Source organism: Thunnus albacares, chromosome 6 (genome assembly GCF_914725855.1).
Source record: "Thunnus albacares chromosome 6, fThuAlb1.1, whole genome shotgun sequence".
NCBI lineage: Eukaryota > Metazoa > Chordata > Actinopteri > Scombriformes > Scombridae > Thunnus > Thunnus albacares.
In genome coordinates this window covers 12029024-12043426 of record NC_058111.1, presented here as the reverse complement: position 1 = coordinate 12043426, position 14403 = coordinate 12029024, and the positions used below count along the sequence as shown (strand labels likewise).

The window sequence follows — 14403 nt, the reverse complement described above, 5'->3', positions numbered from 1 at the left end:
TTCATCTACACGGTCCCTTTAAGAACCTTTGCACAGACCGGAAGTGCTACTGGCAAGTTTTGCTTTGCTTTATTTTACCAGCTGCAGTGTTCAGAGAGAAGCACAACTTCTATCTGCAAACACCTTGTTAGTTTCTCACAGTCAAATAGCTCCAAGTCCGTGCATTTCCTCACTCACTCGGTCTAAACTGAACGATGGCGAAGTACGAAGAAGTGAGTGTGCGTGGCTACGATGAATTCTGCAAAGCTGTGTCTGAGAGAAAAGGAAAGGACATTTTTGCTTATTTCTCTGGTGATAAAGACGCCCAAGGAAAGAGCTGGTGTCCAGACTGTGTAACAGGTAACTCTAGATATTTTCACCAGCTAATACCTAATATGCAATAGTTAGTGTGCGTTTACCTTCATTCAGAGCAGGTTTGATTGACACCTTTGGTCACATACTGTAACCTGAACAAGTTAATTAATTGTCCTGGTTTTGAATTGGGTACACTGTTTTACTTCTGTAGATCTTAATGTTTAATTGTCATATTTTGTGCATTGTAAGTCAGTAATTTTCTAACAGTTCCTCTTCTTCCACCTCAGCTGAGCCGGTTGTAAGAGGGGAGATGAGTCACCTTCCCGAGGGCTCTGTCTTCATCTACTGTCAAGTTGGACAAAGGGCCTAGTCAGTATTTTACTCTTCTTTGATACAACATTTTAGGGAAAACTGTTTCACCATATCAAAACCTTGAGTCACCCAGATGACATGTGCTGTCACCACTGAACAGTTATTTCATTTCTGATTGATCTGTTGATATTTACTATAAATTATGGCAATCACAGGTTATCAGGGCCCAATGTAATGTCCTTGAAAATATGAACTTACAGTCTGATTACAGCAACAACAAAAAAAAACAAACTTTTCAAAGAAACGATTTCATAACAAATATGAAATGGAAAGACAAGTAATTCTAATATTTGTGAAGTAGGGCTGCAACTAATGATTTTTTTTTATCATTGATTAATCTGTTAATTAGTTTCTTGATTAATCAATTGGTTTGTTCGCTAAAATGTCAGAAAATGATGAAAAATATCGATCACTCCCCAAGATTTAACCTAAAATGTCTTGTTTTGTCAGGACTATCAATCTATAACCCAAAGATATTCAGTTTGCTATCATAGAGGACTAAAGAAACCAGAAAATATTCATATCTGAGAAGCTGGAATCAGACAATTTGGACATTTTTTCTTAAAAAAATGACTAGAAACAATGAATTGATTATCAAAATAGTTGCTGATTAATTTAATAGTCGACATACTTATATTTGATGAATTACAAAGAATATTAAGAACATTATGCAATCATCAAAATTGCAATTAATAAATGTTCTGTTGTTCAACTAATAGATTAATCAACTAATTTCAGCATGATATTATAAAGGTGGATCCCATTTGAAATTGCGGAGCCAGTTATATTGAGTACAGCTGTAAATTTGAGACATTTCTAGACAGCCATAGTGTTTTCACTCGACAGAGTGATCACGTATGGTGTAAATCATCACATATATATATATATATCCCCAGTATTTCTTGGAGAGTTCACAAAATGTCATCTTCATAAAGTTGGATTATTTTTTCAGTTACTTAGGTATTGTGTTATTCAGACAATCACAGCAATACATTTGTATAACATGTTGACTCCGTGTGCTAACTTGCAATTTGTTAAGGCCATAATAGTTAGTTATGACAGAAAAGTCTGTATATTACAGTAATTTCTGTACAATTTACATTGTATCTCACTGTATATGAATGTTATTAATTTAAGGCCACAACAAATCACTTAGTTGAAAAAATGCAAAATTGGACGAATTACATCTACATTTTGTCATTTGACAGACACTTTTATCCAAAGAGTTGTGGTACAGATTCTAAAGTAGCTGATCAGGTACAAGTTCAATGACAAAGAGCACAAGATGTGTTAGAGTTGTTTTTTTGTTGTTGTTATTTTTAATTAAAGTAAGAAACAACTGGACCAACTTTACACATCAAAGTGATGTTTTCAGTGAATTTTTTCTGATTACCAGTAAATTTCAATAAACTTCTAAATTTATATGATGAAACAGATAAATGCAAGCAAATATTTTATTTTAAAAGCTGTAATTCCCAAATGTTTTTAAAATTTTATTGCTTTTCTCTTGATCAACTAATCAGCTCCAAATAAAAATGTTTCAGACACTTTTCAGATACAGTAACACGTTGGAGAGTCCTCTTCAGACTTGTATGCAGCATTTATGCATTATGTAGGTTGCTTAATCGTGTCTTTTTCATGCTTCAGCTGGAAGGATCCAAATAATGAGTTCAAGAAGACGCTGAAGCTGAGCGGAGTTCCCACTCTACTGCGATATGGCACAGTAAGAATGACCTCTATTAGAAATAGAGCTTATTGTTTAAAATAGAATAGCAATAGATAAATCTCCCATTAAATGTTGCAAATAAAAATGCATATTTTTCTTATATTGTGACAGTCAGACTGGTCTAGTCAGGTAATTTTCTGATACAGCGATGTTAAAAGTCATATCCGTGTCATCTCTGCATTTCAGCCTCAGAAGTTGGTGGAGGAAGAATGCTTCAAAGCAGAGCTGGTGAAGATGATGTTCACTGAGGACTGAGAGATCCTGCACGTTGCACATCAGTCACAAAGCATTCAAGATTTATTCACTGTTATGAAGAAAAATCTCATTAATCACAATTCAAATAAAGGAATACTGAATATTGATAAGGATGCAGAAGGTTCATCTTCCACTGTAATATGAAACAAATCAGCAACTGTGTGAGTTTACAACCCTAACAATGACCGTCCTTTGTAATCCACAGCTATATGTGTACTGGAATATGTGCAGGATGATCACAGAATGGATGTAATTCATTAAACACGTGTGTCTTGTTATGCTTTATATGCAATCACTCAATCCTGAGTGGTAAATTCAGTTGATACATTTCTTCAAATGTAATCTAGCACACTAGTTGATTATAAGAATATGTTGGGATTTTTTTTTAAATTGTGACCGTGTTTACTGATGTTGCCTTGCAGTAGCACTTAAATAAAGCAAAACTTGATGTTGAACATTTTGTCACATTTTCCTCTGTGGAAACTAGGTGGCAGCACATCCACGTGAATAGGCTGTAATTTTACACCAGGCTTATCTTTTTTGATATTTGAAGAATTTCTTTTAGAGTTTTGTAATGAACCTTATTAAATGAACCAATTCCCGAGGATTTAACATAATGTAATTTGGAGGTCAAACCTGCAACTCAGCTGCTTTCAAATCAGAAAATTAGGCAATTTTGAGCATATAAGATCTATAAAGTCAGACATTAAAGTAGTCCAGCTGCATTCTCTATTCTTAGCGCATTGAAAATCCACAGGACACAGTGTTACAGTATCCTCTTTTAATTAAAATAACCAGATGTCACGATGAAAGTGTAAGCTTTGTTGGGGGAAAAGAGCGCAACCGCCGTTGCAGTCAGGGGGATTTAAGCGGAGCGCATTCCTGCACAGCGCTCACACCGGAGGACGAGCAGCGGTGAAACACAGACCGCAACGCCTCGCAGGGGCTGGGAGTTCACCTAAAACCTCAAATTGGAGGTGGAGGAAGTGCTGGGTGTCGCCTGAACATAGCGGTTACATGTACAGCAGCCTCGGTTGAGGGTAACATTGTGTGTTCGAGGACTGTACGCTGCGATGTCGGAGTTTCTGGTGAGTCTACTCGGGGAGCGGCTCGTCAACAGCGAGAAAGCCGAGGTGGACGTGCAGTCGCTGGGCGCCAAGCTGTCCCTGGTCGGGCTCTTCTTCGGATGCAGCCTGAACGCCCCGTGCAAGCAGTTCAACGCCAGCCTGTGCGAGTTTTACAGCAGGTTCAAAAAGGCGTCTGAACATAAAGACAATTTGGAAATCGTCTTCATCTCGTCTGATCAGGACCAGAAACACTGGCACGACTTTTTGCAGGAGATGCCATGGCCTGCGTTACCTTTCAAAGACAGACACAAAAAGGTAAGATGGGCTGTGGTAATGGGTGAAGAGGAGTATAGGTGCTGCCAAATCAGTGCATATTCTCTGAAGACGCTTTTCTCTGCTTTAGTGGGCTTGAAATCACCGCAAGAACCTTATATGTGGCCATTTGTGCGTCTTCTCTCAGTGCACAGGTGTATATGGTTTAATTTGGGTCAGGAAATTGGTTTTCTAACATCATTAACCTCTTTTTTTACTCAGATTCCCTCAATTCTGAATCTTGCCAACTGAACATTTGTCATCTTAAATTGTCTGTCTTTAGAAACCAAGTTAAACTAGTTGATGACACACATAACTGTATGTAATATGATACACACAATGAAATTTAATGGAGCCAGTTGTTAAGAAAAACTGTTAACTTAGTAAAAACAAAAAGGACATGTGAATTGCCCAGTCATAGTTAAGATGACAGTAATAATCCAGGAAATCAGATTTTTTTGTACTATGTAATCAAGTCCCAGCCTTTGGATAATATCTCTTACAGGAACCATTTAACCCTTTGATCAGTTTTATCAAGATAATCTAAATGTAGTAGGCCAGACATTCACAAGTTATTAAAAGGAGGAGAAACAGACAAAAAGAAAGATTTAATTTCCTTTTGTCTGTCCAGAGGCTGATATTTTACTTCTGGGAATACATTTAGACTCATATTTCAGCTGGGCATTATCATATTATTCAGGTTGCTACATGTGTAGCTGCCCAGTACAGGCCTGTTGTTTTGCCATCATCTCATCTGTAGCTTTCCATCATTTCCTCATGGTGTCACATCACGGTACTGTCATTGTTATTGTTCAAGGTTCGGAGCATTTCTAGCTGTCCACTTCTATTTGTCTCACTTATGAAGTAATATTTTAATTTTTTTGTAAAATAGGAGGCAGCTTGAATTTGCTTTTCTATTTTTTTATTTTTTTTTTGAGGACTTGGTATAAATATGAGGCTTTTGGTGTGACTAAGACATAAAAATTAAGATTATTCTCTATTTTAAACAGTTAAATAATTTCTAAACTGGAGCATTTGTCTTCTTACAGATTTTATAAATTACAGCATTTTGATGAATGTGTTTTTTGGTGAACATTTTGTGGATAAATTACTATTTTTAATGACAAATTGTAATTATATGTAGTGGAAGTTCCCTTCATATTTACTTACAGCTGCAAAAATGAAGCTTAATCTTTGAAAACAATAGAAAGGAGGACAATGTTACATGCAGGATGTCAGTGTTGTGTTGTTCGTCTCGTTCTCTGTTTGTGGATCTAAATGTAATTTGCAGCTAAAACATTTACAAAGTCATGAGGTCTAAACAAATCTACTATATGCTCCGATATATTTGCCCAGTATCCATTACCAGACAAAATGCTGTTGTAACTTTAAAATTGTGCTAAAGATGATAAAGAGGATTTTGACATCTTGCTTCAGAAGACGAGGCCTGATTCACTATTTTTAAAGGAAAACATCCCTTTAGAAAATAATATAAGAAAGAACAGTGTGTGACAAAAACAATCTAACTTTTTATATGTGTATAAAACCATCGTGTAGCCGTATCTATATTTTATCTGTATGTCATCATGTATACATCCTGTCTCTGAGTCTTTTCTCATTTAGCCAACACACACAAACTGTTCTTTGTGTAGGTGAGGCTTGACTTAGGCTGAATCATTGTCTTGTAAATTCTCTCAGATTGCCAATGATGATTTCCGTTACACTCCATAATGAAGCCCAGGCGTGAATGAGTCTCGGATGTGACGGGGTGGTGGGGGGTGGGGGGGGGGTGTCTTGTTGTTGTCTGGGGCGGAGCACATCCATCACCACAGTGCAGCGTTATTGTGTTTGTGGAAAAATATCTGTGGCATCGACATGAGCATTGTTCAGGCTCTTACTGGCAGTCTTTTTGGCTTTCTCTGCTTTTACGAGAATAGGGCGATGCAGTTTTGTGTATCTCCTGTTTTTGCAGAGGCCTGCAGTTTCGGTTCAGTTTGGGCTTCATCCAACCTTTCGGCCTATTCTCTTGTTATAATGCAGCAGTTGAAAAAAAAATCATGTTTCAGTCAGCAGCTTTAGTGCAGTAACGGTATTTTATAAACGTGACATCTCCTGAAGCGTGCAGAGCGTGTTGTTAGCCCTCATCATCTGCTAGTTAAGCCGGGATTTATGCATTTTGGCATGTAGATTTTATGATCATGTTACAGTTATACACGCTGGGATATGTGCGCTCATTTACACTGCAGCCTTTCTCCCGTCCAATTGATTGGTGATTATATAGCAGGGTCTGATATAAAATGCTCCACCTTCAAGAAAATAAATGTTTTTATTCATAATTTAGGTTGTTAATGTTTCATTTTCCTCAGAATATTGTTGTTTTTAATTACTTGCTTAACACAAGTCAGAACAGAAATGCACAAATTTTCCTTCTGTTTTTGGGTTAATTAAATGTGTCTAATTCAAGTGTCGGCATTGTATTTTGCAAGTCAGGAAGTGTGAAGTTAGCCAGTGGTAAAACACGGATAACATAATGTCTCTAGTTTGGCTCTGAGTAATTGTAACAGTCTGACTGTAACAGTCGTGATGTGACTGTTATTGTCATTGGAGATGATCTATGTTTGCTACACACAGACCTAACAGGTGAGTGATGTTGACCCAGTGGAGGGCTCTGTTGATGTTGTGGGTCTGCGGAGACTAAGCGGCCAGCTCGCCCCTCCTCTCAGCCTTCTTTTTTGACTTAGTGCAAGCGAGCGCTCATCTCCTGGCGAAGGATGCAATTTTTCTTCAATCGTGTCTTTCAGAGCCTCACCTCCCCCTTTAAGAATCTCTGACTGTACCTCCTCCCCTCCTCCTCTTCACTCCTCCTCTTCTGCCCCCATACTGACTTGGCTATCTCTCTCTCTCACTGGAGGCTGTCCTCTTTTCTTTTACTCGGGGGTTATCCAGGCCTTCCCGTTGCAGGAAATGTTTGTTATTTAATCAAGAAGGGATAATATTCTCGATTAAATGCAGAGAGAAAGGAAAGTCTGGTGTAGTTAACTGCAAATCCTGGACAATCTTGATTCAATCCATCCTTGAAGGAGGTGAAAACTGTTATGTAGTTCAATGGTAGTTTTAAAACCAACATGAATATACTGAAAAGTTTTAATCGGTCTTGTTATTTCATTGCAGATGGACTTGATTTGGTTATTTTCTTGTGTGCATGCTTTATTTAAAATAGAAGATTTTGCCATATATATATATTATCTTAAACACAAATGTGTCCATTATAGACTGTTTTAATGGTTTCTGTTTATCTGTGGAAAAATGTCAGTAGTCTTTCGTCTTTGATATTTTCCATTCTTAAGGTGGTGTCTTGCTTAAAGCCAGACAGGCTAAGGAGTCAGAGCAGTTTCTGAATAGCATGCAGTCTATCCTCTAGTGTGTGCCTTGGGGGACCCTCGACTAGCACGCTCTCAGTGAGTGGACGTCTGTTTGTTGTTCAGCGATGGCCAGCTGTCTGGCGGTCTTGGCTCGCTGGCACTGCCTTACATGGACTTGTGCAGCAGGAGTGAGAGAGTTCCATGTAAATCAATTAAAGCCTTGGCCAACTCGATGCAAAAACCCAACTTGACCAAAGAGGGAGGACAAGCTGAGATGTTGCCAGAGCTGTCCCTGCAGTCGGTGCTGTCAGACGGGGGGTGAGGATCACATCGCATCGAGAGAAAGGCCTCTTGTTCAACTCCTCCTGGTTAGCAGCTCTGCTCTGTAGCCGGCCCCCAGAGGCAGGACGCCCGCTCCCTCGGCTCACAGCCAGGGGCTAAAGGGTGCAAGAGAGGGGCTAAGGACGCCTTTCATCAATATGTCACTGATCTCCTGAAAACTGCAGTGCAGCCTGCCCATCATGCATCTCAGCTCTCCTTGCCCCGTGTCAGCAGAAAAGGCTTGAAAAGGGCCTGAACTGTTTTATCCGCAGGTGGCAATTCTCTGTTCTTGATCTTTCCGTTGCATTTGGTTTTTGTGGGCCTGTAGCGTTGGATGTCTTCTCCTTTGTTGTGTTCACTCTCACAGTGCGGGCTAATAACATCAACAAAATTTCACATTTTTGAGGCTACTGTGATGTGGAACATCTGTAAATGAGAGCTTTAGAGTTAATTGTAGGATTCGGAGAGGATGTATTGCTCACCAGTTTCTGCTCAGCCAGCCTGCGCTGCAGCTCATGGGAACAAACATGACGTAGGATATCAGAAGGACAGAAAACTTAGTTCTTATGTGCAGGATGTATGAAATCAGGAGACAGCAGCTCAACCTCAGGAAAGTTAATAAACGATTATATATGCAGAAGAAAACTAACGCCAACAACAAGCAGAACATAAAGCTGTACTGTAAAGTGGCACTTTTTTGTAGATTCTTTACTCTGATCAAAGTACGAAGGGTTTAGTAACTAGCCTAATATGAAATTGGCTCTGAGACTAAATAGAAAATGAGCTAATCCTCACTTCAAGGCATTTGACCCTGGCAGATTAAATGACCAGTGAAACCTTGAAACGACAGTTAAAGTTTCACATTGTTTGAATAGTTGAGGAATTGTGTTTCGTAAGGAAGGTAAAGTAAACTAGTTAATTAGTGAGCTTTAGAGGCAGCTGAGGACAAAGTTTAAAAAAAAACAACAAACTATTAACCGCCCCAGAAATGTTTAAAATTGCCACCAGGGTATGCCCGTTTGTTTATTTCATGATTATCTATCAACGTGCCAACATTTCAAAAGCCTAAAACATTTTTTTAGTGCATATTTACCAGTAACAAGAATATGGACTACTGATATCTTTCATCTTTAAAGTTTGTAATGGTTAATCTAAATTCACACTAAACCCATAGGGGCCTTCTTATTCTCCCAACAGGGTTTTCAAAACCACTTGGAGATTTTCCTTAGCTTTGGATTTCGGCAGGGGAGACTAAATGTTTGCACAATACCTGTATCCACACAGTAATTACATTTTAGATGTCTTGATTAAATTTTATATCACGACTTCTTCATTACATAGAGCAAAACACAAGGAGTGTTTCAGAAAGGTATTTTAATCACAGTTTGCCTCTGTGCTCAAGGTATGTTTTTTTTTTTCAATAATTTGTTGGATTTTATTGGATTTTTATTTTGTTTCAGCTTATTAGCTGTAACGCTGGTTATGAATATGGATCACTTCAACACAATATTTGTGTGCTGTTGATGAACTCCTATAAAACTGTAATGTAGCATAATTTAAAAGCAACTGAAAATGGATCATGGCTACTGTTTTAAGAACAACATGTTTGGTTTTGTCTAAAGTTTTGTAAGTTGACCTTGTGGAAGCTGTTACCTTGACTCTGGGTCTAGGCGTGTATGCCTGGCTGCAGTGCCTTAGTTTAACGTGACTATTGTTCTGCAGCTGCGAGGTCTTGTTGCTGTGCGCCATGTTTGACAAGAGCTTATGTAAAGAATGTGTGTAGACACCTGCTCCACAGAAGCCGTTCAGGGCCAGAGGGCATGGAAACAGTGTGTGTTTGTGACGGATCAGGATACTTGGCAATGCCAACTGTTACATCTCACAACCACCAAGCTTGTGTTACTGTCCCATTTCACCGCCCATTGTGTCCTCTTTACTTGGAGATCTGTAATATTATGAGAAGCCACAAAGGAGATCTCATCCGAAGTGAAGTTCAGTAGCTTAAGTTACTCAAGTGAGAGTTGATGGAACAGTCGTGCTGTGTGTCTTGTTAAAAACCCATCCCCTCTTGCAACCCGATCTGTTTTTACTTCTATTATCTACCCGTTAAACGACAACACACAATAGCTGTAAGGCTGCGACCTCTGTCTGCAGTCCACCAACCACTGAAACGATACTCTGGGATTGACTTCTCCTCTTTGTCCCCATGTTCTCCAGCTGGACCGCTCCTGGACTCCTTGTGGTTTTCAGCCAGGACTTTCCGAAGCGGAGTGACGTTAAAGATAATAGACATGGCTAATGTGTTCACCGCAGTGTCTGCAGTAGCTCTGGATGAGAACAACAGATGATTCATCCGCTTGCGTAAATTATCCCCAAACCAGCGTAATTGTCACATACAAGTCAAATCATCCAAACCAGCTCATCATAAAGTTCGGCATGCAGTGGCTTGATATTAATTTTTGGATTCTACTGATGACAGGAAAGCAGCTTAGACCAAGCTTCTTTCCACGGAAATAAGCGGATGGTTGTTATTTCAATTCATAAATCCACCATCATCTGCTATGTTTTTTCTTTCTTTTTTTTATTTTTTTTTTCATGCTACTGCTGCCGTATCCAGGAGGTGTGTTCCTGCTTTTCTCTGAACTGAGAACACTTCATGGTCGGGTTGTTGTGCCTGGACCCTCCCCCAGTCAATCCTCCGGTCTCTAATTGCCCCACACCGCAGCTCAGCAGCCCTCTCCAACATAATAACAGCACAGCCGCCCCAGGGGCATCCTGCCATCCAGAGCTGTCTTTCGTCCTCCTTTTGTTATCTCCTAGATTGAATGTTGGCTCTTTGTGATTGCCCAGTCCTCCCGCCCCCCCCCATCATCACCGTCGATCATATTTCTTAAGCTAAATGAAAAGGGACATAATGACTGACACATGCTTGGGACTCTCTACACTTACTTCAAATTCTCATCTGACATCGTTGAAACCTATCTCCTCCAGGATATCCGCTCTATCAGTGAGTGGCCGCATTGATTTTGATGGAAATTTATTCATAGCATGAACATTTCTGGCGTGACAAGTTTCCCCTTGGACGATAACCCTTTCCCTTCCATGTGACCATGCTGCTCCCACTGGATGGATGCACTGTTGTCTGTATATATGCAAGCTGTAAACCCCCCCCCCCCCCCCCTTGCTGTGGTGTTTTCATCCGCGTCTAAGTGCTCCTGCAGCTCTTGCTCCTGTCTGAAAAGAAGCTCGCCATACAAAGAGACCCACTGTCTCAGCGTGCAGCATGGCACACTGGCACCGGCCCCGCTGTCTTGCCTACAGTTTAGCTGTTGCATGTGGCGAAAGGATTTTTATCCAGCGACTGACAAGCATGCGCTTTGACAAAGTGAGGAAAAAGGGCGCGAGGCTGTTTTTTGTAATGTTGCATAAGTCATTTGACTTTTCCTTTGACTTTGGTCATAACACAGATTAAAACATCTTTTTTTTTTTTTACTGCTATAACACGCTTGGATTGCGTACATTAACTGTGCAGTGATGTGAGGGTAAACCGGTAGTTCAGTGTGTGTGTGTGTATAAAGACAGAGAGTATGTGGATGGAGAAGATGTTTCTCTCTGCTCTGCTGAGCTTTGTGGGCCTCCAAATGTTACATGAGGACAGAGCAGCATCCAGTCCACATCTTCTAGGAGTTACAAAGATGGATATAAGATGCTGAGGTAAATATTAATCTACCACTAGCAGCCAGTTAGCTTAGCACAAAGACTGGAAACAGGGGGAAACAGCTAGCCTGCTGTTCAAAGGTAACAAAATCTGCCAACCAGCAACTCTAAAACTCTACAATTAACACGTTTATATCTTGTTACTTTAATCCATACTAAAAACCAAAGTGCAAAAACAATACTTTGTGGTTTTACTGATTTTTATGAGTCAGACTATTTCTTGCAAGAAAGCAAAGAAGCTTATTTCCTAAAAAGTGAAGCAGTGACATCGGATGACAGCCTGTCAGTGTGTGCGTGCAGTCACGCACTCACCAAACCCTTTTGCACAGCGACAGACTGAAGAAGATGTTCTGGGCTTTCTTACTTGTGTTATCATGAGCACCAGAGGAAACCGAACAATATTAAAATCCCAAAATAGCACCCAGTCACCGTCTTTTGACAGAAAGAAGCTTGCACTTGAACGCCCTGTCTCCACTGGGATATCGGGCCATGTCACCCGATCTTCTTCTTAATTTTTACTTGCTGGTTCATATGTTTTTTTTTTGTTTCTCACTGTTTCAGGGAGTCCATATATGTATTAAAAAAAATTGGATGTTCTTTTTTGACATCACTGACCCCACATAATTCAGATTAGTTCCTTCTTACTGATTGTTGATCCTCGTTTTGCTCCTACACAGATGTAACATTTACAGTGAGCTGTTAATCTCCAGCAGGATAATGAGGCAGCTGAGGATATATCATATGTCTAATAAGGTCAGATGGCACCGCTGACAGCTTCCCAGAAGAATCTTTTCCATAAAATTGAATCAGCTCTTTCAGTCAGTTTTAATGGCATAGCATGGTAGCAAGTTAAGAGTTTTAACAGTTGCAGGAAGAATGAAGAAGCATAAGTAAGCATCTTCAAACGTGCTTTTTATCGGAGCTCAGCAACTCAACGAGACTCAAGAATTCTGTCGCTAATTTATATGCCGTCCTTGCAGAGTCTGCATGTTGCGTTAAGAGAAAGTGGAGAAAAATGTAGGGGAGTCTGGCTGAAGCAGATCTCATGGCCTGTAGTTTGCTCATTATTTCTGTAATAACCAGAGAGCCACTTGGAATCATTTCCAGGCACACCCAGCTCCATCTCCTCCAGGAGATTGCACACAAACATGCATACTTGAATTTGGATCATTTATTGTGATTCTATCTTGATTATTAATCTAAATGTCCAAAATCGTCTGCAGGCAGGTTCACTGAGTTTACTGTGCCTGCGCTATTTGACACCACTGCAACAACATGCTTCCCACATAATTGCATATTTATATCTAGTTGGAAAAATGGATATGTTGATTTCCCCAGTTGGTATCTGTCATGGCGTGTGTGTGTGTGCACACCCATGTCACATGACTCTTTAGAATACATTTGTGAGCCATTACTCAAGGTCACTGGTGGGCAAGCTAATCTGGAAAACAAATAATGGTGCAGCAGTGTTGGCCATAAATTGATTCATACTGTTGTATTGTCAGTTACATTACATTAACAACAAGAAGTTGGGCTTATTTTTCAGCCTGCTGGTTAATATTTTCTGCCATTGAAAGACTTTGGTGGGGGAAACGATAAGGTTCTTTTTTTGGGTTATACAAGTGAAGAATGGTTTACCTGCATAGTGATGTGATTTTAAAGCCACTATGTGTGGAATTGTGATGTGATTATAGCAACTTTTAAATTGTTCTGATTGCATTAGTTTTAATCCAGGAAATTGGTGCCCTCTATGTGCTGCTTTCAATTCATTCATCTCAGTGTTCTTGGGTCAGATCTACCGCAGTGTCTTGAGCTTGTTGAGATTCAAACTTTGTTAAAACTCTTAAACTCTATTTCCTCTCTTAGCTCTGTTTTGGTCTCCCCCAGCTAAATATGTTTCTCTTTATCTGCTAAATACTCCACTTTGTTCACCAGCTGGTTGCTAACTTTGTCTGTCTGTCATTTGGTACCGGGCTAGTAGCTTACCTTTTCACTAAAAAATGACTGCCTGCATCTGGAAACAATGCTCATGAGAGCCTGAACCAAAAAACCAAAACAATGAATTCAAAGATGCTGAAAAGCTCCACAGAGCTGAGGGGAACTATAGTCTGGTGATAATTCTCTGTGGGTTTATCACTACAAATGACATCTTTCATATTCCACATAGTCATTTAGCCTGTTATTAATATAAAAATATTGATTAGTGCAGCTTTAAATACATATCATCTTTTCAAAACTCCGAAACACCATGCACATGTTTGTTTTTGTAATAAAAATAAGGTCATCCAAAATGTATTTCTGCCCAACTTAAAGCTTTGAGGCTGTGTAATAAAATCTCCTCTAAACAAAGCCTACTTTTTTATAACAGGGATACAGAATGTAGTGTACGGTGTAAGGTTGTTAGCTCACTTCAGCCACAAGTCAAGTAAACAAGTACAGAACTTCACCTGACCTTGCAGCAGAGAAACCACATGGATTCTGTATAATGTACAACAGCAATAGACCAGAGCATGCACTGATGGTAGCCCATATGGAGGTACTGGCAATGTTGCTGCCTGTAACTGGGGGAAACATTGGAGGAAAGATTCATGCAGGCAAGGTACCACTACCACAATGGGGAAAAAAGTGTATCATGAGAGATGCCGATCATCAGAGGGAGAGGGAGGGAGGGAGGGAGGGAGGGAGGGAGAGAGAGATTCTCATTGAACACCCTCTGAGTGAAGAAGTAGCCTTGGATCCATGCTGGCTGTGAGACTGGAGTGTTTTTCTGTCTTTTGAGTCCGTGCATTTCTTCAGCTGTCACGTCCCATTTTCAAATCAACTGCGCTACATCTTTGTCCAATAAAAACCACACTGCATGCATTCCAGACATATTCCAGCTCGTGTTTTTGCACTTAGGAACGTGTTCAAGTGAGAAAAGGCTCACACACATCATCAGACACTTTTTGTGGGTTGAGAGAGTGGACCCCCTGCTGAG

The 14403-nt window shown here is 39.9% G+C and overlaps 2 protein-coding genes across 2 annotated transcripts in view; both read left to right on the top strand.

Annotated features, from left to right (window-relative positions):
- Nucleotides 1-35: 35 nt before the first annotated feature.
- Nucleotides 36-3102, top strand: txndc17 (thioredoxin domain containing 17). Its single transcript, XM_044353096.1, has 4 exons — nt 36-339; nt 582-663; nt 2314-2389; nt 2579-3102. The coding sequence occupies exons 1-4, from the start codon at nt 195-197 to the stop codon at nt 2645-2647; spliced, it is 372 nt and encodes a 123-aa protein (XP_044209031.1). The 5' UTR covers nt 36-194; the 3' UTR covers nt 2648-3102.
- A 408-nt stretch (nt 3103-3510) lies between these two features.
- The window catches only part of nxn (nucleoredoxin), a 57886-nt gene continuing 46993 nt past the window's right edge, over nt 3511-14403 (top strand). The window contains exon 1 of the mRNA XM_044353094.1: nt 3511-4029. Within this exon, the coding sequence (XP_044209029.1) occupies nt 3721-4029 (309 nt within the window). The 5' untranslated portion in view covers nt 3511-3720. The remainder of the gene's footprint in view (nt 4030-14403) is intronic.